This window comes from Eleutherodactylus coqui, chromosome 2 (assembly GCF_035609145.1).
Source record: "Eleutherodactylus coqui strain aEleCoq1 chromosome 2, aEleCoq1.hap1, whole genome shotgun sequence".
Lineage (NCBI taxonomy): Eukaryota > Metazoa > Chordata > Amphibia > Anura > Eleutherodactylidae > Eleutherodactylus > Eleutherodactylus coqui.
In genome coordinates this window covers 286400618-286428557 of record NC_089838.1, presented here as the reverse complement: position 1 = coordinate 286428557, position 27940 = coordinate 286400618, and the positions used below count along the sequence as shown (strand labels likewise).

General features: G+C 46.0%; 1 protein-coding gene across 1 annotated transcript in view; it reads right to left on the bottom strand.

The window, feature by feature from the left end:
* Positions 1 to 20823, bottom strand: part of POLD2 (DNA polymerase delta 2, accessory subunit) — a 29828-nt gene extending 9005 nt beyond the window's left edge. Inside the window, exons 1-7 of the mRNA XM_066593163.1 lie at positions 20750 to 20823; positions 17673 to 17901; positions 16430 to 16551; positions 10787 to 10910; positions 9967 to 10081; positions 3954 to 4152; positions 2489 to 2569 (exon numbers count right to left, since the gene is read on the bottom strand). Of these exons, the coding sequence (XP_066449260.1) occupies positions 2489 to 2569; positions 3954 to 4152; positions 9967 to 10081; positions 10787 to 10910; positions 16430 to 16551; positions 17673 to 17892 (861 nt within the window). The 5' untranslated portion in view covers positions 17893 to 17901; positions 20750 to 20823. The remainder of the gene's footprint in view (positions 1 to 2488; positions 2570 to 3953; positions 4153 to 9966; positions 10082 to 10786; positions 10911 to 16429; positions 16552 to 17672; positions 17902 to 20749) is intronic.
* Positions 20824 to 27940: the final 7117 nt, after the last annotated feature.

Genomic DNA, 27940 nt, shown 5'->3' with positions numbered 1-27940 from the left:
ATGTGTGTGTCAAACGCTGTAGTCTAATAACGACTAAAGCCAACAGAAGTCGTCCGTAATCGTCGACGCGTTTCTGCAGCACGGGTAAAATAAATTTACCGCTGCTTCATCAGGACGAAATTGAGACAATTTATTAGATTATACTAGATTTGTTGTTGTTGATCAATCTGTGTAGTGAGCATCAAAACTGCACAGATCTGATTTTGTATGCTGATGCCTGATAGCTGATGCTCAATACACTTAAGACGCTGCTGCGAGGACTAGTTTAGTGTAGTATTGATGGACACACGGGCAAGCACATTATAATGCCGTCCAGGTAATAGCCGCTAAACTGAGTTGATATAGCTGAACAAATTCTGGCCTGCGACACTTATATTGAATGAGTGCGTTATTTGATAATTATATAACGAACTTTTTTCAAAGTGTCGGCTGGTTAATTGTATAGGAGTCTGATGATTGACTTCCAGACACAATAAAGAGCCAAAAAGAGTCAGTTTAGAATTGTGTTAGTAAACACCCAACCACAGCTAAACTGCACAGATCTGATTTTATATGCTGATGCCTGACAGCTGATGCTCAATACACTTAAGACGCTGCTGCAAGGACTAGTTTAGTGTAGTATTGATGGACACACGGGCAAGCACATTATAATGCCGTCCGGGTAATAGCCGCTGAACTGAGTTGATATAGCTGAAAAAATTCTGGCCTGCGACACTTATATTGAATGAGTGCGTTATTGAATGATTATATAACAAACTTTTTTCAAAGTGTCGGCTGGTTAATTGTATAGGAGTCTGATGATTGACTTCCAGACACAGTAAAGAGCCAAAAAGAGTCAGTTTAGAATTGTGTTAGTAAACACCCAACCACAGCTAAACTACAGTGCGGTCCAAGGTAGTGACCGCTGGCTAAACTACACAACTAGCCCCTGTGAGACAGCACTTCAGTTTGACGTGTAGCCTTTAGTCCCAATGTCCACGGGCAAAATGGAATTCCTAAAACCGCGCTGGTCTCCCGCACGTGTGTTCCGCGCCCATAGAGAATCATTGGACACTCGCAGGTAATTAAATACCTGCGGATGTCATTTTTCCCTGCGCGTGGATCGCACATGCGGGAAAGCACCCGCAGCATGCTCCATTTCATGCAGTTTTCCCACATGGAAGCTCCCGCAGCTTCCATTGAGGCCTATGGAAGCCGTCCGGTCCTGTGGCACAGACACAGCTGTCACTGCGTCCGTGCTGCAGACCGCGGGAAAGCAGGAGTTAAAAAAAACAAAACGTGCACGGTGCATGCGCGCAGCACACTGCAGGCGGGTCGAGCACATCCGCCGGGCTGAAGAAAGAAGATCCAGCAGCGAAGGAGGGGAGACCCGCAGCATCCAGAGAGGTAAGTATAATTTATTTTTTTTTGCCTCATGTCTGCGGGAAAGGAGGAACCCACTGCAGGATTCTGTATGATGAATCCGTGCGGGCCCGAATTTCCCTGTGGACATGAGGCCTTACTGCTTTACTATTCCAGGAAACATCCTTTTACATCTACACCTTTTGACTCTATTACCCGCAATACCGACACCTCCTGCTTTCTCCTGCATAAACCACGGAGCCTCCAATGGTGGTGATGTGATCCAACTGGCGCAGAAGTTGGCTGCAGCTGGAATATCTACCACAAGCCTTTCTCAGAATTGTGTCTGTTCTAATACAACTCTACCAGGTGAGCGTAACAGCGACCAAATCATTTCTTTATGTATCTCACTTTGTTTACAGGGGCATTGCCATGCCAAGAAAGGGGGTCTCCGAGCTACTGCAGCAAGCTAGAACATCCAAATCTTAACTGTGCAACATATTAGGATGGAGATCTACCACTGAAACGAAATGGGGACTTTCCGCACCAAATGCAGTAGTTAGCGCACTACATTTGGGCAGAAAGTGGTTTTTGGGTATTAGCCAAATCCAGTTTGTCAGATAATGGCATGTGACTAGTCATTGCATAAAGCACCATAATGGCACCACTATAACACTGGTCAGTTCTTGTGTGTGCGGTTGCGGCTATGGAAGTCCAATTGGTGAAGTTGCAGTGGTTGTACCTTTAGGTCCTTAGTATTATTTCAGTCCTGTAGTATATATAGTTTTAGCATTAAGTTCCATTCATAGAAAAGAGAACTACTAGAATAAGATACAATGTCCATGGGCAGATTTGATTTGTGGAATATCCACAGTTCAAGCCACCTATAGGGAAGCATGGGTGTCTGCACCTCAATTATCACATGCGGATCCGTTTCCTAGATTCCGCGTGCGGAAAACACATTGCAGCATGCTCCATTTTAGCCCGGATTAACATTGAGGACGGGCTGGGGATTCCACTGGAAAAGCAGGAGATTTTGGAAAAAAAAACCTGTACTTCGCATTTCCAATGGCAAGCCGCAGTACAGAAAATGTGAGGTACACGCCGACGCCACTGCTGGCAGGATCGCATCCGCGACAAGACTTACACTGAGCTGCAGAAGGATTTCATCCAGCATCTTCACGGCCTCTACGCTCGCCGCCTGAGTCTTCTTACTCAGATATTTGGCCTGCACAGTACAGAAGAGTACAAGTTTAGAGAACGTCTTCAATACCCAAAAGCTGTACTTTCCCCCTCCTCAGGATGGACGTTCCTGCCGACAAGGAGCATTTTGTTTATATGTGTCATTGTCAATGAATGTCTCTTCACAAATAGTAGTGGTGGCCTCTAGTAACAGAACTACTGCTGCCCGTCATCTGCTGGCAAGAAAGCTATACATTACAAGAACGGGCCATGCCAGGGATGAGGAGATGGTACGCCAAAACGTCTGACTTCTCTTTTTCCACACTTTGATTCCAACTCCTTCATAAATAACTCATGTATAATAACCAATAACAAATTCACTGCAGAAAAATGGTAACATCAGACTTAATATCCGTTACACATTAATACATAATATTGTGAAGCAGGATTTGGACTCAATACATTTCTACTGACTCGACAACCCTGGAATATACACTGAATTACCACTTTATTAGAGACCTGAGCCCCTTCACGATTGGCACTTCCCTGTATAGAAAATTAGATCAGTATAAAATCACACGGAAAGTTTTCCCAAGGATCGGTTTCAATGTGAATCCACATTAAATAGTTCCATTGAGTGAATCGAGTGACTTCCAGTGAGGCCTGGCCATTGGTACTAGACCGGCCGGGGCCAGGATTTTACTGCCAACCTTATGGGGTTTTCTTGTGCAGCGGTGTTGTTGAGAGTATACTGAGACTAGAGGAAAACATTCAGCAGAAGGGGATCCTGTGGATGTAAACAACTTGTTGACTGAAAGGATCAGAGGAGGATGTCAAAAATCATTCTCATGAACAGTTATGGAAACTACAGCCGAATACAACACTGGTGCTCCAACTAACATGTCCGAACACACAACGTCTTGTTCCTTAGCACGGATGGGCTATAACAGCGGACGACCCATTTCAGCACCATTGCTAAGAAAACAGAAAGACAAGATTCCAGTACGTAAAAGAATGCAAAAATTGGATCACTGACCAGTGAAAAAGCATCACCTGGTCAGATGAATCCAGATCTCTGTTGCTCCATGCTGATGGGAAGGGCAGAATTTGGCACAAGTGGCATGAATTGATGAACCATTCCTGTCCTATCAGCACCTCCATCTAATTTTGGCCAACTACAAGAAGCTTCCTGTCCACATGGGCCTATATTCCTACAGAACGATTTCAGCACCTAATGGAATCTATACCACAACGAATTACTGCCTTTATTAAGAGCAAAGAAGGTCCAATGTGCTACTAAATGGGCAACTTCTTGCAGATGACTTGGGTGTCCAGCCCTGCGCACACAGGTTTTAATAAGGTGCATATTCCAGTCTGTCAATATAGCATTTGGAGAATTAATTTATATTGCTAGTGCTGATATCTTGTACCTTATTTAGCGAGTCCTTGCCCTGAGTGTTCTGGCTGAGCAGGTTTCCAGCCAGGATGACACGTGATATGCGAGCTGCGTAGCCCTGCTCCTCTTCTGCGCCAGCCTGCCCGGTCACCAAGTCAAGAAGTAGCTGCAACTCCAGCAGGCTCTCCCCGCTGCCGCCTCCGAGCCCCAATCCTGAGGTCAGCAGCACATACCTGGAACAAATAGCCAAACAGGTCCTCAATAAAAAAACTGATCCATTACACAGAAGAGGAAGCAGCCAGCAACACCCATGTGGCCCTACATTGGGCATAACACAGTACCGTTCTACTTAGAGAGTTCTCTTAAAGTGTAACTATACTTTCAACAATCTTTTGATCAGTGAGGACCAGGTGCGAGACCCCCACCAATTTCTAGAATGAGGCAACAGAAGTTTGCATCCAAGAGTTTTCTCGCTGAGATGGACTTAAAGATTTTCCCTGGTTTCAGCTAGTAAGCATAGACTGCACCCGACTGAGCACTTCTGTTGCTCTGTTCTAGCAATCGGGGGTATTTCATCACTCAGACCCCCCACTGATCAAAACTATTGATAGGCTATAATGTTTATATTTGTACCCTACAAGACCAAAAGCGTCACAGAAGACAATATATAGGGTGGCCCAAAATCATCTATGTGCTGCTATGTACTGTACATACCAAAGTAGATTTCCTAAAATTGCACAAAGTTCTCGTACAAAACACAAGGAAGGTTTTGTTTTTTTAATAAAGGGAACCATGATCACTTTGAGCCGCACAAACTGAGTATCAATGAGGATTCGTTTCATACTCACCGGGCACTCTGATCCAGCTTTGTGCCCATGCGAAGATGGCACGTGCCAGCAGCTTAACTCTTTCCCATTCTCCCATGGAGATGAATGGTAGACATGTACGCAGAAAGCGTTAACCTGTGTGTTTGCACCAATTTTTACGGAGACACAGCGCTGGAACGGGGTGTTCGGTGAAAATGAAACATGGTTCCCCAGACTCCCCGCTCCCTCACCTTTGAGCACCATACGGTAGTTTATGGGGGTCAAATGTGATAACAGGTTCCACTTAAATCAGGTTATAACTCTGCAACTAGATGTTCCATTTTCAATAACACATAGAACGTACAAACTAAGGCAAAGAATACAGAAATGAACCTCAGTAGCAACAGAAAAATTGTCTTACAACGCAAGTGCGTGGCAAGAATTTGTAGACCTACGTACAGAGTCGCAACCATTTCTGCGCAGTGTGTGATGGGAACGGACGAGAGGTTTGGGGCTTTTGTACAACACAAGAGCATAAAGGGCAACTCATAGACAAGCTTAGGGTGAAGGGGCAAGCCGGGGCTCGTTCACATCAGGCTTCTGCTTTCCACTATGAATGGATGTTTTCACAGAAGCAAAACGGATGGAAAAAGTATTTAAAACTGAACCAAGTGGAAACCATATTTTCCATTTTTTTTAAAGGATGTGTTAAATGGATGTCAAAAAAAGAGCATTTCTATCAGTTTCCTTTTATTTGTATCCAATTCGTATTGTTTTATCTTTCTCCCATAATGTAAAAAAAATAAAACTGAAATCTCCTTTGTTTGATTTAGTTTTTTTTTCACAAAAACAAGAGTGCGGCAGTCTGCGCTATTATTTACGTAAAAAAGATGGAAAGTAAAAGAGGAACGGAACTAAACTGTGCAAAACTGAAGCTCAGAAAACCCCACTGAAATTAGTGGCATTTAAAGACAACCTTTTTTTCTGTTTGGAGCTCCTCTGACGGAAACGGAAAACAAAAACGCGGTGCCTTAACATGTTTTCAAAAGCGTTTGAAAGCATTTGATAGCGGTTTTTAACGCACCCCATCATTACAATGGGTAATGAGATGCGTTCAAACGCACTAAAATAGAGCGGACGGCGTTCCAAAATCACAGCGTTAAAAAAGACGCTGCGTTTGAGCGCTGGTGTGCGAAGCCCATTTAAATCAATGGAGCGGTTTTGCCGTGTTTAGTGCAGTGTTTGAATCGCCGTGGTAAACGCTGTAAAAGCGTAGCGTGTGAGAGCGGTCCTCGAGGCAAGGCTTTACGTTAAGAAATGACACGGCAATGACGAGCGCCGCTTGGCGAAGTCAGGGCTCATACTGTACGCCGGCTTTCACACGGCCTGAATCAGTGTTACAGGATGACCGAAGATGGTTCATACAATTGGTCGCCCCCCCCCATAAGTCATCGCTGTTGGCAGCACCTCGCCCATTCACACAGGAAGGGTTTGCTTGCAGGCCACTTGTGTATCTCTCGCGCACGTGTGCAATGATATGCCAATAACCATACGCTATCTTGGCGTGTATGGACACATAATATGCGCCAAGGTAGAACACGGTGCAATGTGCGCATAGTGTGAGCGGCACAATGGACAGTCGAGTGGTTATTGCCCTCATAATTGGCAGTTGCACACGCTGGTATAAGACCGGCCTGAAGGGATACAGTAGAGGATAAACAGCCGTGGCTTGCCCTACATACAGACGTGGCCCCTTGTGATCTCTTACATGCACTGTGACAGCAGATCACAGAGCAGCCGGCATGTGTGTTCAATTACACGGCTGTTCATTTGCAAATCCCCCATGCGAACGCTTTTCTTTGTGTTTTCCCCAAACTAAAGTCATATGATTAGAAGTTCACTGCCCACAAATCAGGCAGGAAGCCAAACCTTTCAAGACACATCACAGTCTTGTGTTTATCCCCGAGGAGGACAAAATGATAGTTTACCTACTCAGCGCCCATTGTTCTTTACCAAGGGCCTCATCCGGTTTAGGCTGGAAGGACGCACGGTACTTTGCAGGGTTTGTCAGAAACACTGCGGTTGTATATAACTTTAAAGTCTATAGCAAATTATTGAAAAGTCTATTTACACAGCATTTATTTGTGGAGTGCCTTTTCAAAAGACATACAAATTGGAGAGGTTATATCTGGTACCACGACTAAGGATAGAAGACAAAGCAGCATCTCTTCCATAAGGAAAAGATACCCATCTGCAGACAGCTAGTTCTTGTCTGATATCAGTGCACAGTAAGCCGAGGCCTTTGACGTTGATAAAAGTGCCACTTACGCGTTACGACTGTAAGCCTTAGACTGACTATGATTAAAGGGTTGTCCGAGTTGTAAAATCTGTGGACAACCCCTTTCCTATGCATTAAAGTAACAAATTGTGATATACTCGCTTCTCCCCGCACCACTGCTCGGTCCTCCACTCAGGTCTCTGTTGAGAGCTCCAGTCCCGCCTGGTTTAAGGGACGTCGCAGAGGCTGCAGCCACTAACAGGGCAGCACCTCTTGATCACTGAGCTCTGTTATTGGCTTCAGCCTCTGCAATTTCTGGTAATCTGGACGGGACTGCAGCTGTCAACAAAGACCGGAGCGGAGGACCGAGCAGTGGCATGGGACACAGTGGGTGCTGGGTGAGCCGATAATATCATGATTTGTTATTTTAGTTTCAACAGATTTTATTGAGATATTTTCAAAAACGGAATAGATGCATAACAGTCTTAAGTCCCCATGCAGGCCTCTAAATTTAAACCTAGGCGGGCGATCCCCTGAAAAGGAAAACAAAGGGTGATTTAGGTATCGGACCCACAAATAACCGGTTTTAGCAAGTGATGAACTTGTGTCCACAATTTCTCCACTTCCGCACAGGTCCACCAGGTGTGAAGCATACTCCCCAGAGCCCGACAGCCTCGGAAACAGAGCGAGGATGGGAACAAGTGGTGCACTCTCTGTGGGACTAAGTATGTTCTATGTAGGATTTTGACCAAGGTTTCCATGACGGAAACCTGATAGCGGCCCTTAAGTGATCGTGGAACCACAGTGCTGCCATCTTTCTAGGGTCATCTCCTTTCTCAGGTCCTCCTCCTATCTCTTCAAGAATACCTCCGCTTCAGGTTTGTTCAACATACTGTATACAAGAAGGTTTCTCTCTGGGAGGGGTCATCTGCACATAACTTTTCGAATGGAGTGGGTAGGGGAGGTGTGGGGGGCAAAGATAAGGAATGGACAAAGTGAAATACCCGATTGATTCGAAGATATTCCTGAGTAAGTGGTTTACATGTGGCTATGAATTGCTGTAAAGTAAAGAGTTTTGACCTATTGCATAAGTGGCGTAGTGCAGTTATATGGTTGCTTCTCCACCATGTGAAAAGGGATAGGTCCAGACTTGGGTGGAACTGTGGGTTAGGAATTATTGGTAGCATTGGTGAGATCTTAGATGACAGGTTGTATTTGAATCGGGGGCTTCTCCACAGTAAGGCTTCTTTCACACAGGCGTTCGCAGTAACGCAGCATTTACTGCAGATTCAGCCTGGTTTAAGCAGCGCTGGTATTCTTTATGCTAGCGTTTTGGCTGAAAACGCAGCCAAGGATGCTGAAAGAAAAAAAAAAAATCAATACTCACCTAGCCGTTGCCATCCAGGTCGCGGCCGCTGATCTCTGCCGCTGCTCCGGGCTTCCTCTGCACTGACAAATCAATTGCCGTAAGCCAGGTTTGAGAACCCCACCTCCGGCAATAGATTGCTGGATTGGTTCTCGGCACAGGCTTGATGCCCAATCACAGCCCTTCATTGACTGCCTCAGCCAATCAGAGTGTAGCTAGGACTGATTTTCGGGGTAGGGCTTATATTGCAAGCCCCCCCCCCCCCCAAAAAAAATCGGTGTGCGGTTAACGCTGCCAAAAACGTGGCAACAAGTTTTGCCGCGTTTTCAGCAGTGCTGAAACCGCTGCGCCTTCATTTCAATGGACGAAGCAGGGCTAAAAACACCCAAAGATAGAACATGCATCGCTGTCAAAGCGCAGGGTTGAAGGACGCTGCGTTTGCAGCCTTGTGTGAGCAGTCCCATTAAATTGAATGGGTGCATTGTACAGCGCTCAGCGCAGTGCTGAAAACGCAGCGCTAAATGCTGTACAAAAATGCCTGTATGAGGGAGGCCTAAGAGGGAATAATATGAGAGAGGCCTCATCTGTAGCAGTACTAGGGAAAGGGGGTCCGAGGACCAGGTCGGAATTGATATGTTGTACGGGTTAATGCGTTTTTTCTCAATGTCCACCCAGAGCGGGCCATTTACATTACCCAATGAATTGTTATTTTACTGCATAGGGAAGGGGCTGTCCAGTTGTAAACTATTGAATATATATCCTTAGGACAGGCCATCAATGGTAGATCAGCAGGGATCTGCCCCACCGTACCCCCACTGAACAGCAGTTTCAGGGGACGGCATGCTCGCGCACGGAGACGATTTCTACAGGCGCACCAGAGCGGAGAACAGCTGACCAGTGGTGGTCCAGGGCCATCAATAGTTTACAACTGGACAACCCCTTTAAGGCTTACAGCCGAAAGCTTGTGCTCTGTTTGGAGGTCTTATCCCTCATCTAACTACATCCGATGCTGGAACCATTTTTTTTATATCTGCTATTTGCCTAGCTTACTTCCCAGGGGAATATTGCGTGGCCTATAAATCTCCTTATGTCTACTGGGCAGTTTTCAAAACGCAGCACGCTCTGAGTATGGCGTATCTCCCATAGGCCTTCAAAGACACAGGGAGAAAAAACACATTTTAAATGTTACAAAATAAAACCACAAGTCCTTGTAAAAAACTCCCCCCCCCCCTTTTTTAAACAAAGATGAAAAATAATGACTAAACGGTGTGTGAAGGAGCCCTTATATAGTTTCAAGTTTTATGTAACTTTATTCTCTAGTCACTCCTCATATTCTTCTACCTTGACGGATTCCAATAATACACCAATAAAGAACTATGGAGGCGGCCAGAGGAAACTGCTCAGTGTGCTTCTACAACACATTCCAAGCACCGGGGCTTGGCAGCAGAAGGATTGTGGTTTTGCACGGTCTGTTTTTAGAAGGAATAAGAGTTTTATGAAAAATAACACTCATCTGTCAGCAGAAAGCCTCTGGGTAAGAGAGAACAGACGCCTGGATGCTACCTAGATGAATAGCATGCAGAGAGGGGAGACCCACCTGTCTTCCTGCAACTCCGGAAGAGGAGATTGTGAGGGAAGAGATGCCAAGCAGAAATCTTCTACCGTGAACTTTCCAGCATCGACTTCTACACCAAGGACAGCTATCACAGCACCTAGAGGGGCCGAGGAAGAGAAGGGTTATGAAGAGGAAGGATAAAATGTGTTCAGCGGTCCGTTTTTGCATGCATAAAACCTGAACGATGAATCAGCTCGTGTCAACTAAGAACAGAGGCAGGCGGGCTGGAACGATCCCCGGCCCACTCCGGCTCCATTCACTAGCAATGAGCGTTTCTGTGCAAAACCACAGGAACGATCATCGCTGGGACAAACTGCCGGGCATCAAAGTAGAGCTATGTAAAAGCAGGCCAACACTGGCCAGCACACGGCCACACCAGCCTTAGGACTGTCTGATCTTCATGGATACCGCACATTGCATGTGCTAGTCTCATCCATTTAAACTAAAGAGCCCCGTGTGGTGAAGAGTGTTATGGTAGCAAACTGTAGCAAAGAGTGTTATGGTAGCAAACCTGAAGGTTGTGAGTTCAATCCCTGTATAGTTCGGGTAGCCGGCTCACGGTTGGCTCAGCCTTCCTTCCTTTTAATAGCTAACAAAAATACATTATGTTATTGCGAGCTTTCAAACCTCTCAGGGTCCTTCCTCAGGCCCTGAGAGGTTGGAAAGCTCGCAATAACATCATGTATTTTTCTTCGCCATTAAAAGGTATCATATCTACAAGATAACTCAGAATGTATCGTAGCACCAATGTAGCATATTCCTTTGTTGCAGTGTTAAATATGCAGGAAGTAAGGACACTCACCGGTCACAAACATCCGCACATCAGTGGCGCCCTCCAACTTGATCCTCTGTAGCTCGTCCTCCAGTATCAGTTCATCAGACTCACTGATATATTTGGACCTTGCAGGTTGAGGCAGGAGATTGTGCTGGAGGCAAAAAACACCAGAATGACAGACGGATACAATGTGCAAACAGCAAAGACTTGTCATAGGCTCTACACAATGAAGTACTGTATAAAGCCTGCAAAGGGTGCTGGCCGCTAACATGACATCTGTATATGTGAATTAGAGCTTGCAGTGTATATACGGCTATTTTAGTAAATCTTGATCCAATTACAGTAAAATGCCTGAAAGTATGAATCAGTCTAAACAAGGCCAAGCTGTCAGTCATGCTTTTATTGTTTAGTTAGGGAGGAACGTCGCCCCCTCCTATGATAACAATCTGCTCTGGAGGAGGCAAGTATATTCAGGTCCACAGAAATACTTCAGTCCTCTCCTGGAAATTACTGAGCTGTTCGCATTATGTGGCTTTACATGGGACCACTAGAGTCCGAATAGTCGCTTTATAGATCAAATAGGAGCGACGGTTGCTCCGTGTAAACATGGCCGTCAGCGGGTGATGATCAAAAACTCATTCACTAGTCACTAAGTTTCAGTTCACCTAAAAATAGTTGCTAGATGACTGATTATCATCTGGTGTAAACAGGTAATCAGCTTTGCAGGGAGGTGTGTGCTTGTTTGGGGCGAGCGTCTCCCACGGAATGCGGATTGGCTTTTTAATAGAGATGAGCGAGCGTACTCGGAAAAGCACTACTCGCTCGAGTAATTTGCTTTATCCGAGTATCGCTGTGCTCGTCCCTGAAGATTCGGGTGCCGCTGCGGCTGACAGGTGAGTCGCAGCAGGGAGCAGGGGAGAGCGGGCGGGAGAGAGGGAGAGAAAGATCTCCCCTCCGTTCCTACCCGCTCTCCCCTGCAGCTCCCCGCTCCGTGCCGGCACCCGAATCTTCAGGGACGAGCACAGCAATACTCGGATTAAGCAAATTACTCGAGCGAGTAGTGCTTTTCCGAGTACGCTCGCTCATCTCTACTTTTTAACCTTTTGTTGAACATTTTGTCCTTCGACTTAACGCCGATTGGTTCCTGAAAACACACAAATACGTGCGAGTGATCCTTGACTGAACAGTCCCTGCTGGTCTTTAAAAGAACACTTCTGCGGTCCCTGCTGGTTTGGCCTTCAATGCAACATCCAGTGCTGCGAGTTTTCACTCGAAGACCGCTCACACGTATTTATGAGCATTCAGCGGACTCGGCAACCAACGGGCGTACGTTGGATATGAGTCAAACTTTCAAATACGCACCAGCCAAAGAACCTCCCGCCCCTTACTTGTCAACAACAATATTTTGGCACATGTTAATGTTTCCAACAATTCGTTCAACAACAGCCGTTTGTACCCGGCAGTGACTATTTCGAAAGTTTGTTCAGATGAGAATTGTCCTGTGTAAAGCCACCTTTAGAGCCATCTGCCTAACGTATCTCTCCAATGGAGACATATGCCAATGTACAGGCATACAGACGCCCATGCAAAAACCTAACTTACATGTAAACTCCTCCGCACAGAAAAATGAAGGAGACTATGATTTTCTATACAATTAAAGAAAAAAGTATACCAACAGAAGAAAAGGGACACTTTTGGCCTTTGTCTGGTGAACGGAGCACTATGGATACATTTGGAAACATAGGCTTACAATGTGATGTGAACATAAGGTAATGTATCAACGGGGAGGTGACCCTGATCTGGATCTTAAATACTCCCGGGGGCTGCCTTGGGCTCCGCCCCCCTTTGTCTCCCCCCAACCAACTATCTACCCCCCTCCTTCCTAATATTTATAATTATTATTTATTTTCCCTCTCTCTCTCCCCATCTTCCTTCTCACTCTTCTATTTCTCATTCTTTTTCATTTATGGCCAGAGGATATAGCCACGGGCTACTACCCGATTACCAAGGACTACAAACACTTTACTACTCAGGACCCCTGTTCTCATGATCAGTGGAGTCCCAGCAGTTGGTCTCCTTTGATCGTAAAGTTCTCCCCAATAACTTTCTACCTTGGCACAAGCCCTTTAATGGGTGCTGACTGAGTGGCTCTACACTCAGAGATTCCTGCATACGAGAGCTAGGCGGTTCACTGCTCCACTGAACCCAATGACACCATCAAAGAGCCGTCCCTTTGGGAGATTTTCATGCCTCTAACCGGTGTTGATGACAATCTATATTACAGTGAGCTCAATGGAGGTGCAGTCAACAAAGCTTGTAGATATGGACATCTTGGAGCTAATAAGACAAAAGGAATCTGTCTAAGGTAGAACGTCTTGACCCCTTCATCCAAGCTGCTGCTGGGGGATCAAAACCGCCAATTGCTACGGATACCATCTTCTAATAGTGACGGTATAAGGCAGCTAAATAATACAGTAGGTACATTCCATAACTGGGGCAAATGCATGAAAAACAATGAGGCATATGTATTAAACATCTTGCACCTCAATTCCAAAAGAAAAAGTCGCCAAAACAGTAACTTGTTAAGGGGTTTTACGCCAAGTCCCGGCACTTTTTGAATAAGCGGGTGCTCCAGCATTAGGGTGCATAGCTGATTAATATATTTAATTTTGGCATGGACATGTAACTTGTGAGGCCTAAGTGTTACCATCGTCTGGTTGGTGAGACCCCAGCTGAAAAAGCCTGAGAAGCCCTGGTCTACTGTAGAGACACTCCAGCCACTGAATGATTTGTCTGCCACCTTCTGGAGGATCCTAGAAGTACATGACTGCAGGAAGAAGCAGCCAAGCAATGTCTCAGGATTCATGATTTAGTATTAACCCCTTAAGGACACGGCCCGTTTTTTCCTCCCCCCTTTAACCATCGATGTAGCCGTCTGCAGGCTTGTTTTAGGGGGACAAGCTGTATTTTTCAATGGGACTATATAATGTACTGAAAAGCTTTTTAAGAATTCTAGGTGGAGTGAAATACGAAAAAAACTAAATTCCGCCATCTTTGGGTGCGTCTTGTTTCTACGGCGTACACACTGCAACAAAAATGATCCGATAACTGTATTCTATGGGTCATTGAGATTACTACAATACCAAATTTATATAGTTTTTTTTGCTGTACTACTTTTTCTTAAGATATTTAATTTTTGTAAATTATTTTCTGCCGCCATCTTCTGACAGCCATAACTATTTTACTTTTCCGTTGACATAGTTGTGTGAGGGCTCATTTTTTGTGATACGTCCTGTAGTTTCTATCGGTAACATTTTGGAGTAAATGCGACTTTTTGATCGCTTTCTATTACATTTTTTCTTGGAGACAAAGTGACCAAAAAAACCGCAATTCTGACGTTGTTTTTCTGACGACATTCACCGCGTGGGGTAAATAATACGTTACTTTGATAAATCGGACTTTTACGGACGAAGCGATACTGAATATGTTTTTGTCTTATTATTTTGATTCTTCTATTAGAAATATGGCAAAAGAGTTTTTTGTTTCTTTTTTAACTTTTAATACTATTTTTTTTTTTTTAATAATAAAACTTCTAAACAAATTTTAACTTTTTTTGTAAGTCCCCTGGAGTATGATGTAATGCCATAGCATTACATTATACCGTGATCTGACAGGCAGCCTATCAAGCCATGCCATAGGCATAACTTGATAAACAATCTGCAATGACAGCCCTGGGGCTTTTGGCAACTGCACAGCAACCCACGATCTCATCACACACTGCAGTGCAGGACCCCCAAACATCAATCGGGGCATTTAAATTCCGCTGTCATGATTGAAGGCAGCATTTAAAAGGTTAACAACTCCGATGAGTGGCACAGCTTATCGGAACTGTTGAGGGTGGGTGTCGGCTGTCAACCCGCAATCCCCCTCCATACACACCCGAACCTGCAAGACGTAACTGTACGACCTGTAGCTTTAAGAGGTTAACGTGGTATTCCAGGCATTTACTAATGATGACCTATCCTCAGGATAGGTCATCCATAGTTGATCGTTTGGGGATCCGCCGCTCAGGATCTCAGCACACTGTCAGTTCAGTGGAGCCAGGCATAGTCATCATTGGTCAGGGCCAGTAGTGTAGCCGGCTTCACTCCAATTGAAATCAGTTAGGGCTCCCACACATTTCTGTTTTTTTAACGCTGCGATATCGCTGCGTTTTTTCTCTCGTAATTGTCAATGGGACTTTCTAATGTTAAAATCCCATCGCACAAAAATTGCAAAAGCACCAACCTGCGATGCGTTTTTAACACAAGAAAGTCCCATTGACATTCGCGTTTTAAAAAAACGCAGCGATATCGCAGCGTTAAAGAAAAAAGCAAGTGTGTAGGAGCCCTTAGAGCGATACCTTCTATTACACTTCTAGGTCCAACCGCAACAAGGACGTCCAGCTTCACTGCCCTGTAAGCAGGTAGTAGGATCAGCTGATCCCCATTGATCAACTACCTATCCTAAGTTCAAATCCTCAATAGCAAATGCCTGGAAAAACTCTTTAAGGCCTTATGTCCAGGGGCGGTTTGGATTTCTGCAGCGGAAGACCTGCGGAAACCATTTGCGGGAGATCGCAAATGTAATTGTTTTTCCGTGTGGATGTTCGTGGATGCACTGCGGATCATCCGCATTGAAAGAAATCCACAACCCCTCCTCCCAGCCTTTTCCCCACCTCCTTAATTGATTTTAACCTTCAAATTAGCAGTGCATCCACAATTGTACTTGCAGATGCACTGTAGATCGTCCGCACCCACTGACTTCTATTGAGCCTGTCTGTACAAATCTGCACTGAAATGGAGGTTGCAGCGATTTGTTTTCCGCACCAAACGGTTCGCAAATCAAATCCACATGCTGAAATCCAGTTGCGGATGCCAAGGCTTCCCTATGGGTACTTTGAATTGCGGATCTTTTGTGCGGGTGACCCTAATGTGGATATCTTAGAACCATTTATACTAGTTGGAAACCGTCATACAATTCTGCAAAGTTTAGAAATGTTACTGATACTCTGCAATCCAAGTCTTTGTACGAATTTCCTCCAGCACTCCAAAGACATAGGCTGTCTGCAGACGGCCGGGTCGGATCCGGCTGCGAGAATTCTCGCAGTGGGACCCGACCCGAGCATCTGCAGAGAGCAGTGCGGGCACTCACCTCTCCCGCAGCCCCGGCTCTTTCATGTGTCGGCTGCCGGCGCATGCGCAGAGTGGGGGTGGTGAGTGACGTTTCTGTGCGGGGCTCTGCAAGCCCCGCACAGAAATAGAGCATGCCGCGATTTGTTTGCCACGCGACATTTCGCGTGGCTGTCTGCATAGGATTGCGTTTGTTAACGCAATCCTATGGCAGCTTTCAGGGACGGAAATTCCGCGGGAAATCCCTCCCGTCTGCAGGCGGCCTTACTGGAGGGTGATTTGGCCCCACTGTGTGTCAACTAGTAAGAATGATCATCTGAGCCCATGCGGGACAGGGACTGATGTGAGCGGATCTGTCACTGTACTAGGCCATCTGACTAATAGGAGCGATTAATGAGACTCACAGTTATAACCAGAGCCTCAGACGATACAAGAAAGAATATACAGACTGTGAGAAATAAGAAAAGAGTCTGAAGACAGACAAGGAAGACGCTTGTACCTCTTCACTGATCTCCCGCAAAATGGAAGGTTGCAACTCCATGGATTTAAACAAAGTTCCGATCACACAGCACCTCTCTGCCGACTGGAGTTCACATAGTTTCCGCACAGCTATGTCATCACCTGTAAGACAGACACCAAGTATAAAGGTATGTTCACAGGCTGCGGATTTAATGCAGAGCTCACCCCTTATATTGCTTAGGGAGAAGAAAAAAAACCCCCACAAAATCTGCAACATAAATTGACATGCCACAGATTTAAAGGGCTAATCCGGTAAAGGGGCTTTTTTTTTTTTTTTTTAAAGACATCCACTGAATGGGTTAAAATTGATAGATCGGTGGAGTCCAACCACTTGGACCCCCACCAATCCTGAAACCACCAGTCCCATTTCCCCTGTTCTCCACACCTCCGGGTGCTTTCTCCCATGAGTAGTGACATCACTGAATGGAGCCGGTGCGCCATCCATTATAGGGGGCTGACGGAAATACGCAAGCACTTTCTACTTGCTGTCTCTGGCAGTCCTATTAAAAAGGAATGTAGCGACACTGCAGAAGTGCGACCTGCACTCCGTCTAGTGTGCTCCTTACTGCAGTGAGGACAATGTGGGAAACGGAACAGTCGTTTTCACTATCAGTAGGGGGCCAAAGACAGACCTCCATCGATCTAACAGTTTTTACCCATCCAGTGATGGGTAAAATCTTTAAAAACTTCCATAACGGGGATACCCCTTTAAAATGCATTGATGTGGTGCGGATCTTCTGCACAGCATGTATATCTACTCTGCAGCTACTGCAAATACTGCCGATTTCATGTACGTAAAATCCGCAGAGAATCCGCTCCATGTGACCGTGACCCACGGCAGACTTGTGCATACAGCGGAATCCATGTTGGTCAAATCTGGCACAGATCCACAGCCTAGTTGTCCATGGATTTGTACATCCAACCGTTTCAAAGAGGTAAATCCATGTGCCAATGTCTCAATGTGGAATCCCCATCAAGAAGCGACATGTCACTTTTTATTTTATTCACACCCAAGCCATATGAATTATGATATAGACTCCCACTGAATCTACCTATTACTCTACCTCTTCACACCAGCAGGTGGAGCTGCATTCTGCGGTGCAATGCAAAGTGTGTGGATACACTCTCCTCTTTACTATCATCAATCCTGCCTATCTAGTCTTATGCAGCCACATGGACGGGTCACATATACCGTTTTGTTGGGCTCTCTTACTTATACATACCCCATTTCTTCTTTGCACTCTCTATAAGAAGAGGCCTCATGTGTAGTAGTCGGGTGGCATAGATGTGGGCATACTGGCGAGTGAAGGTGCGTTCTCCTAGTTGATAGCTCTCTGAGCGATTGGCATACAGGCCATTGGACACTCTGGTGAACTTGGCAGAGGTTTCAGATGGGGGTGACAAGAGTCCAGGCCCTTGACCGACAGCCAGATCTGTGAACATGATGGTGACCTGTGAAAAAAAGGGAAGTTTGTGTGAGAAGTAATTTTATTCTTACTGTACAGTCAAAGTGCAGAATAGGGACTGTCGGCTCATTATGTGCGCTCTATGGCCATGCTCCTCAGTCCATCACCCTCCACTCCAACATATTACATAAAGTACCCCAAGGTGATGGTCTTCCACTGTGCTGCCCATTAAGGCTCATGTTGTGTACCCTCACATTACCCGTTACAGGAGCTAAGCTATCTGATGGCAAGTGTGCCTATTGTTCACGATGGCAACCAGCAGAATTGTGAACGCAGCTCTGGAGTTTGTCACCCTGAAGAACAGCCAGCCCTGAGCTACTACGGCAATGTGAAGAAACCTGCGGTTCAGCTTTTTATTCGGAAATAGCGCCACTCTCATCTACAGATGTATTAAGAGCCCAACAAATGTTTGCTGCGCCAGAGCCATTTGCTTAACACTGCAGTGTTCTTTTGCACCTTATGTTACGGTGTATTTACGTGGCCCATTTGCAGCGTATTGACTGGCGAGCTACGCAACTAGCGCACGTGTGGTACAATAACGACGTAGCACACAGCGACACTCAAGCTGAAGAAGAAGACACAAGGGCAAGTGCAACTTCCGTTCAGGGAAAAACCGTGATTCCACTAGCGAATCTACAGGCGTCTTCCACCAGTATCTGTTGCAATTTGAATGTGCGGACGCGATTCATTTTTCACGTGTGTAGCAGGAAGGTGGCTCAATTGGGGTTAATGGGGTGAAGTCAATGGGCACGTGAAAAAAACAGGGGGCACATACATGCCATGTTAAGGCATTCCTTTTTTTTCCCACGCACCAATTGACTTTAATGGGCGATTTTGGTCACATGCCATTCATGCAGATGCCCAGTGGTTGGTGACTACTGCAGGCACTCCGCTGATCGGATCAGTGGCACTGGACCAAGCAGGTCATCTTCTCTATTTTACGCCTTTAATTGCCCCTGTCTGAAGACCCTTAAACAACAGGACTTTCTTCTGGTATACGCAGTCGGCTCTATGAAGTTATTATTTTGCGGTCAGCAGGTACACAGCAAACATAAACCCGTTGCTTCGTTATTTTAACCCTTCACATCAATGGATCCTAACAGAAATTGCACGTTGCATCGTTGCGCTCTCCGTTGGCCTCATGTACACCTCCGCATGGAAGATACAATATGGCTCTGGGCGGTATTGTATATCACTCCGTAGGTGTTAATGGAGGAAAACACGCAAACTGTTCACGCTGTCGTCTGGAGGCGCTGGCGCCAATTCCATCACATTTGATAACAAGAATATGAAAGCGTGCGGCCCTATTCTTGCCGTCTTATGCCAGGGCCACATTGTGCCACATGACGCTTCAGCAAAGTCACGGGGCCTACAACATTTGCGTGACTTGTCGTCGTGTGATTACTACTCCATTTACACGGGGGGAAGGGGGTGGGAGCGTGTTAGGGAGCTTTGGCATGGGACGGAATTACGCCGCAGGACGCAGTTGCAAAATTCCACGTCCGCCACCCCCCCGCGCATTTGCTTGGACGAGTATGCAGATACTCGAGAGGAGCGATGCTCGCTTGAGTATCTGCCTTAACCCTCTAGTCACAATGCAACACCACAACCTCCATGCTGAGTGAGACGCCACTTAGCCCAATAGAACCGTGACGAACCCCATTGGAAGTCAGTGGGGTCAGTCAGGCTAAACTGGGATCCATCGTGCGAGACATCCGCCAGTGTCATGGCTTCCGTCATGAACACAGCCTTCTTTCTATAAGGGCGCTTTCACAATGGCATTGCGATATTGCCGTGAGAAAAATCCCAGCTAAATCGCAGTTTTGGTCACGCAAGGTTTTTTTCCTGAAAGTCTCGCATCGTTGCCGTCCGCGATTGTCCTCCCTCGATAAACGACAAGGAGTTGGTAATGTTAAAACCACATCGCGCAAAAATTGCAAGCTCATGCGTTGCGATAAATCGGAGGCTCCTTAGGGAAACACGGGATATAAAAAAGCAAAGTGCTGCAAGATAGGGCGGGTAGCGATTTACAAATCTCGCAGGCCAGAAAACATCGCGAATGGGAATGAAACCATTGATGAGCACGGGATTCGTAATTCTGCACTTTCTTGCATCACGCGATTTTCTCGTCAGCGTGAAGGCAGCCCAAGGTGAAATAAAATGCAGCACGACTATTCTGGCGAGTATTACGCACCGTAACAGGCCATTGCAGCAAATTCACAGTGAATTTGCGCTCCATTTCAATCGGCCTGTCTGTGCGCATTTTTGCGTAAGCAGATTTAGTGAAATACGTGGCGAAAACTGCAGGAGTAAGCGATTCTCTACCACATAATTACGTAATGCATTTGCACGGCAGTAATGCGCTTACGCTTGTGCCCTAATAGTGTCCCCTACGTCGGTCCCAGTATTAATTAGTGTCCCCTATATTAGTCCCAGCAGTAACAGCCACCCCCTCTATCGGTCTCTTCCATCCCTACAAGTTTCTTCACTCCCCCAGCCTGCAGCGGTCTGTTGCCCATAGCAACCAATCACTGTGCAGCTTTAATTGCGTAAGAGCAGAACACAATATGAAAGCTGCACAGTGATTGGTTGCCAGGGGCAGCACACAGCTGTTCTTTTAGGTTCAGAAACCTGCCCCATAGTGCATAATATGACTGCATGGCATGCAACACTACAAGTCCCAGCATGCACTCTACAACGCAGCTTGGGACGACGGCTTCCACAAGACCAACAGGCCTGCTGAGGAGAAGGACGGGCACATTATAAGAGTGCATATAATCATACATGATCGGCACCATCCTCAGCAGTAAATACAACTACTCTCATGTGCTCACCTTCCGCCAGCTCCCGCCACTACAGCTCTTCTTTCAGCTCTCGGACCGTGACGTAATCACTAGGCGACGACGTCTGAAGTCGGCCATGTTGGGAAGGTCGTAAATATCCATTGCACAAGGTTGAAATGGGGAGAAAACGCGTCTCTATACCGCCCCTTGTGGTAAAATTATGTAATGCACCTGCTTTATATTCGCAGAGAGGCGTCAGACTGCCTTATTACTGGGGTGTCAGGCAGTGTGCAGCCTGGAAAAGGAGTCAATATATTGGGGAACACTTAAAGCAAACCCACAGTGTATGTTGTACTGTAAGGTCTGAGGATGTCCTTGAGGGCCAGATCACACTTGTTCAGAGTACCGTAGAATTATAAGGGCCCTTTTACACTAAACGATTATCGTTTAAAAATCGTTAGATTGTGCGAATTTGAATGATAATCGTTCCGTGTAAACACGGCCAATGAGGGAACGCCGAATGACAATTCGCTTCTCATTCGTCGTTCATTTTATGCAGGCGTAAAATAATTGCGTGTGATCAGCGATCCTTCCGTCGTTCACATTCACGGATACAATAACAACGATTTGTGAACGCAACTGCGAACAATTTTTCTGCCCGTATGATCAAGCGCACTGTGTCATCGCTCATGCGAACAATCTATCGCTGCTTGTTAAAGGAGCCTAACCTCCATCCTTTAGGGTGCGTTCACACGAGCGTAGGCGTATTTACGTTCGCATGAGCGCAGCGTATAATCGCCGGAAAGAACGTTTTTCGCCGATCACGACCAGAGCTAGAAAGCGTATTTTCGTTTGTTCCTACTTTGCAAAGTATCTTTTCGGCCATCGAATATGCGTTGGCGCGTATTTTGGTCGCATATGTTCCGGTTTTTTTTCGGGTTGCCGTTTTTACGTGCCGTAAAATCACCCATGTGAACGAATACATTCGAAACCATTGCCTCAGATGGTCACGTATATACGTTTGGTCGCAAAAACGCGCCGTTTATGCGCTCGTGTGAACGCACCCTAAAGGCCAGATTCACACGACCATATGCGTATTTGCGTGCGCATGAGCGTAGCGGTTTTGCGGAACGAACAATGCCTTTTATCGGCGTACTTTACTGTACTTCTTGCGCCCACAAGGCATGTTTATTTGCACACGGCAAAAAGGCGTCGACTTAAATGGCTAATTAGTCTAACGAGTTCCAGATGTGTTCTTTTTCCGGTGGAATTATGGCTCCTTTAAATTGGCGATCGCGATATCGCCGCAAGAAAATCACGGTGAACTGGTGACTTTTCCCCCCACGATTCTGGAGCAGCTGCAGCGCTGCTTTTTCTCGCAAAAACATCGCTGCCACTGCCATTTTCTCGTGTGTTTCTTTTCACGCAATTTTGCCATGATTTTGCGCATTAGAAACACTTTGCTAAAACGCTTGTCTCAGCAGCCCCATTGAAGTGAATTGAGGCTCAGTACAGCACTGTAAAAGCTGCCCGTGTGAGAGCGGTCTTAAAGGGACACCACCATCACATTTGAGGCCCATAAACTAATTACAAGGCAAGAGTGAGCTGTAGAGATGAGCGAGCGTACTCAGTTCGGGTGTTTTTGCACTCGAGCACCGCTTTTTCCGAGTAACTGACTACTCGAACGAAAAGATTCGGGGGGTGGCGTGGTGGAGCGGGGGGTAGCAGTGGGGAACAGGGGGGAGCTCTCTCCCCCGCCCCCCCCCCACTCCCCTCTGCAACCCCCCCCCCCCCCCGCGCGCTCACCCCCGGCGCCCCCCGAATCTTTTCGTCCGAGTAGTCAGTTACTCGGAAAAAGCGGTGCTCGATTTCAAAAACACCCGAACCGAGTACGCTCGCTCATCTCTAGTGAGCTGTGTTTGATACTCACCAGAGACCCCGCTGCCGCTCCGTGTCCCGACAGTCTGACTCTTTCTGCGCGCTTCTCCCGTAGAGATAAAATGCTCTACGCTTAGGGCTACTTCACACTCATGTATCTGAGTGCGAATCTGTGCGCAAATAAGCAGAGAGTAGAACACACTGATTTAAATGTGTTTGTTGACATTTCCGTATTTTTTCATGAACATTTTGAATGCGGGAAAAAAAATAGAACATATTCTATTTTTCTGCGTATTTGCGCACAAAAGGTCCCCATAGAAGTCAATGGGGGTGTGCAAATGTGTGTACAATACACAAGGCGATGCGCGAAACACTGCGTAATTTTGCTGCAAAAAGAACACATCTGGAACTAATTAGGCCCAATGTACACGCGCAAAATAGAATGAGTAAAACCGCAGGGATGTCATTTTTCGCTGTCGCGCGGATCGCACCCGCAGCATGCTCCATTTTGTGCAGTTTTCCTGCACGGACGGGAAAGTACGCCAGCACATGTGCGAAACAGCCTAAGGCTAAAAAGTTGCGTTAAGGCATGTGCAAACACCCACATGAAGCCTAAGGCGCCTTTCACACGGGCGACAGCAATACGCTGCGAGAAAATCACAGCGATATCGCATCTCTGTTCTGTGTGATATCGCAATTTGTGTCGCTACAGAGTCGTGTGACTTTGTAGCGCTCTTTTTCGTGCGAAGCATCGCTAATGTGAATGAACCCATTGGAAACCATGCGATTTATAGCACTGTCGCATGTCGAGAAAATCGTGGAATTTTGTCGCCCGTGTGAAAGTGGACAAAAGATAGGACTGGACTATAATATACACCAGCTCTGATATGAACCCCCCTGCCTAATATTGTGCAGGTTCTCTTCGTGTTGCAAAACAGCTCTGACCCATTAGGACATGGACTCCACAAGGAGTCCTGTGGGATCCGGCAGCAAGACGGTAGCAGCAGATCCTTATGTTGTGACATGTGGCCACCATGGATCATACCTAGTTTGCAAGCACATCCCATTGATCTGGGGAATATGGAGGACAAGTCATCACTTGGAACTCTTTCCCATGTTCTTCAGACCATTCCTGAACAGTCTTCATAGTGTGACCGGGGGCATTATCCTGCTGAAAGAGGGCACTGCCATTAGGGAATACCGCTGCCATTAAGGGGGTACTAGCTATGTATAATGGTTAGGTAGGTGGTACATGACAAATCCACATGTATGCCAGGACCCAAGACTTCCCAGCAGAACATTGCCCAGAGCATCACACCGCCTCCATAGTGCTTCCTGGTGCCATCTCTTCTCCGGATGAATGCCGCACATGCAGTTGGTCATCCACATGATGTAAAGAAAGCGTGATTCATTGGCACTTTGACCAGTCTGCATAGCCCATATACAGCAAGCGGTGATGCCCTGTGCCATCTGACACCTTTCTATCACAGCCAGCAGCCAGGTCCCTTTTACATGGAAGGAGTATTGTTCAAAAAAATCTTTGGATCGTGCAAATGTGAACTAGAATCGTTCAGTGTAAACACGGCCAACGACTGAATGACGAACGAGAATTGGTTCACTTCTCCTTCATCGTTCACTCCATCATAAAAATAATGGTTCACATGTCGATGCACGTGAATAGTGTCCGTTTAGTCGTTCACATTCACTGTTATAGTGATGAATGAACGAAATTGCGAACAATTTATCTGCCTGTATGAACAGGCTGCACAACCAAGCTCTGCTATTCTTTACTTGTGGAAATGATTGATCACTCCATGTAACAGAGCCTAACCTTATCTGTAATTTGTGTTACAGTGGAATTGGACCAGGCGGGCTAGTCTTTGCTTTCCACAGCATCAATGAGCTCTGGGCACCCACCACCCTGTTGCCAGTTCACGGTTCTCCTTCCTTCGACCACTTGTGCTGGTTACACCCCACAAGAGCTGCCATCTAGGAGCTGCTCTGGCGCAGTCACTTGGCCATCACAATTGCCCCTTGTCAAGGTCATTACATCCTTACCGTTGCCCATTTTTCCAATATATCAACTTCAAGAACAGACTTGCTGGGTCGGGTTCACATGTGCGCCAGAACCTCCGTTCGGAGATTCTGTCGTAGATCTGGCACAAAATACCAGAAGAGATAGCGCTTTTTTTCCAGTCAAATGCCAGGCAGCCGAACGGAACCCGAATGTACTGCGTTATAGTCACTGGGCGCTGTTCGGTTCCGTCATGAGATGCACCCGTTTGGCCAGGGGATTCCCCTTTCCTTCTCCCCAAATGGAGCAGGAAAACAGAACCCCCACTGCAAATATGAAAGCAGTATAATGAATGTTATTCACCCCACCTGTCAGTGGTAACAATGTTATATCTGATGGGGAAGTGGATCTTACTGGATTGCAACAAAGTTGCAAACTGCTGAGGTACATTTATACACTGTCCCTCCCACTCACCAGCTCTCTGCTTCTCTCCTCCCCTCTGAGCAGTTAGCAATGGAGTGGGCGGGACAGGGCGTGGCTAAGCCCCGCCCCTTGCCCATAGCCAGCAATGAGGTGGGCGGGACAGAGCGGAGCTTAGCTCCGCCCCCATTTTAACCATTACAAACACAGGAGTGAAGGAGAAAAACAGAGAGCTGGTGAGGGGGAGGCAAGGAGGGACTGCTTAGATGGAAGCGTATATCGGCCGGCCGTGAAAACGCCGTCCAATATACGCTCATGGGAATAAGCTCTTACTCTTACAGGTCTGTGTGAACCCAATATCTATCATACATGAGCTTAGTCTTATGGCAGCAGTATGCAGTCCTAAGCTCTCGCTCACAACCTGAAGGTTGCAGGTTCAATCCCTGCATGTTTCGGGTAGCCGGCTCAAGGTTGACTCAGCCATCTATCCTTCTGATGGAAGGCTGAGGGGGTGGGTAATGAACAAATTACTTGAAAGTGCTGTGGAATAGGTTGGCGCTATACAAAATACAAGTCCCTTCCCCTTCCCTACTTGCTGGAGTATTTCTATGTCAAATTTTAGAGCACATGTAATAAAATTTGATCCAAGTTTGTGGAAAAAATATATAAATGTGTACCATGTGCCAAGATTTTATTCCAACGGTGTTACCCATGTGTTAGAGTAGCTTTACACGGGACGACTGTTGTCCAAATAGTCATTCCATGTAAACACAACCACCAACATGGAGATAAGCTATAATTCGCTCTCTAGTTGTTTTGCATCCGCTCACCTAAAAAATAATCACTGGTTGATCGAAAGTCACTTGGTGTAAAGTCACAGCCATTCCTACTTGAACGGCATGTGAACGGACTTGAATGCAGATCCCCTCTATGAATGATATCTCGGCACACAACTAAGGAACAATCATCGCACCGTCCAAGTGCAAACAACTTTTTCATACGCTTCAACGACTTTACAGAGCGACTAGCTGAACAATAGTTGTTTCGTGTAATGGTACCTTTCGGGAGACATATTTATACAGGCAACACGGCATCGCCGCGAGAAAATCATAGCGATATCAAATCGTGGTCTGTGAGATAGCACTGTGGTTTCTCACAGTGATACTTCGACTTTGTAGCGCTACAAAGACACATGTGGTGCTACAAAGTCGCGCAACTTTGTAGCACCATATGCAAGGATTTTTTTTTGGGTGGGAAGGGGCGCTTGAAGTATAAGCCCTACCCCAAAAATAAGCCGTAACTGAAGAAAAAAAATTTAAAAAAAAGGAAACATCACCTAGAAGCGCTGTCCGTGGCTCCACTGCAGCTTCCTAACTTCCCCGGCACTGGTCGTCTTCTTCTCTTCTGGCTGGGGAATGAAAAATCCTCGCCTCTTGGAAGCGCTGGTTGTGATTGGTTCATCAAGCGCTGGCTGTGATTGGCTAAGCATCAGCCAATCACAGCCAGAGCTTCCAGGAGGTGGCAATTTTTCAATCCCCAGCCAGAAGATGTTGAAGAGACACAGTCCGAAAAAAGTAAATCATCTTCGGAGGTAAGGAGGTAAGAAAAAAACTTTTGCCTTTATTAGTCGTGTCACAGCATAATTGATAAAAACCATTTCAGTCGGCGTCCGACCTTGGTCACCCTAATAATTTTATCAATTATGCTGTGACACGACTAATAAAGGCAAAAGTTTTTTTCTTACCTCCGAAGATGATTTACTTTTTTTCGGATTGCTTCATATGAATGTCATATGAATACATGATTCATCACGGAGGTCTGATAAACAGCCGAACTGTTAAGATCGAGTGTGTAAGAAGAAGGTGGTGAGCACATATATTTTTTTTGCCTTTAGTGAAGAGAAACAGTGTTGGGACCCAAGGAGACGACATGGCCGGGCAGACAGCGCTTCTAAAGTGATGTATGTGTTTTTTATTTTTTTTTCCTGCAGCTAGGGCTTAGTTTATGGCTTTGGCAGTAGGATTTCCTACTGTCAAAGTTGCATCACACCGCACGAAAATCGCTTTTTCGTGCGATGCGATGCAACAGAGAGGAAGGCTCCATAGGGAAACATGGGCTACAAAGTTGTGGGCATATCGCCGGACCTGTGAGGTTTTTGTGTCGGGTTGTTGCATGCTACAAAACATCGCATGTGTGAAGCAACCCATAGGAGAGCATGGGCTTCACATACATGCGATTTGTAGCATTGTAGCAACGCGACTTTGTCGCCCGTGTGAGCGAGGCCTTAATTGCACTTTTGTAAATTTGACAAGTCCGAGAATTGTCATTGTGTAATATGAGCAACAAGTGTTTAAATGGAACTTATGAACTCAACTTCTTTTTACTAATTAGAACCAGACACTAAAGCAAATAGTTTTTATTTTTAATCCATTATTTTATTTTTCATTGTAGCTCTCACTCATGACCTGAAGGTTGTGGGTTCAATCTCTACGTGGTTCAGGTAGCCAGCTCAAGGTTGACTTATTGCTCAGTTTAAACAGTAGTGAACGGCTACTGTGTTATGCCTGCTCCGACGAGAATGCAGTTACTCGAGAAGAGCGATGCTCGCTCGAGTAACTGCCTTCTCCGAGCGTGCTCGCTCATCTCTAATGAGCAACAATGGAACTTATGAACTCACCTTTTTTTTACTAATAGAACCAGATACGAAAGCAAATAGTTTTTATTTCCATTTCAAACTATTTTTTTATTTTTCATTGTAAGTGAAACTCAGTCTTTAGATCCGAGGAGATCAAATTTGATCTTGCAACACCGCTGATATCCACAATCTAGCAGAATACTGTTTATACTCACAGTCTCAGGCTATGCAGCCATTAGTCATAGCAGTAGTGTGGAATCTGATTGGCATCTATGGTACTTAAAATACTGTAAGA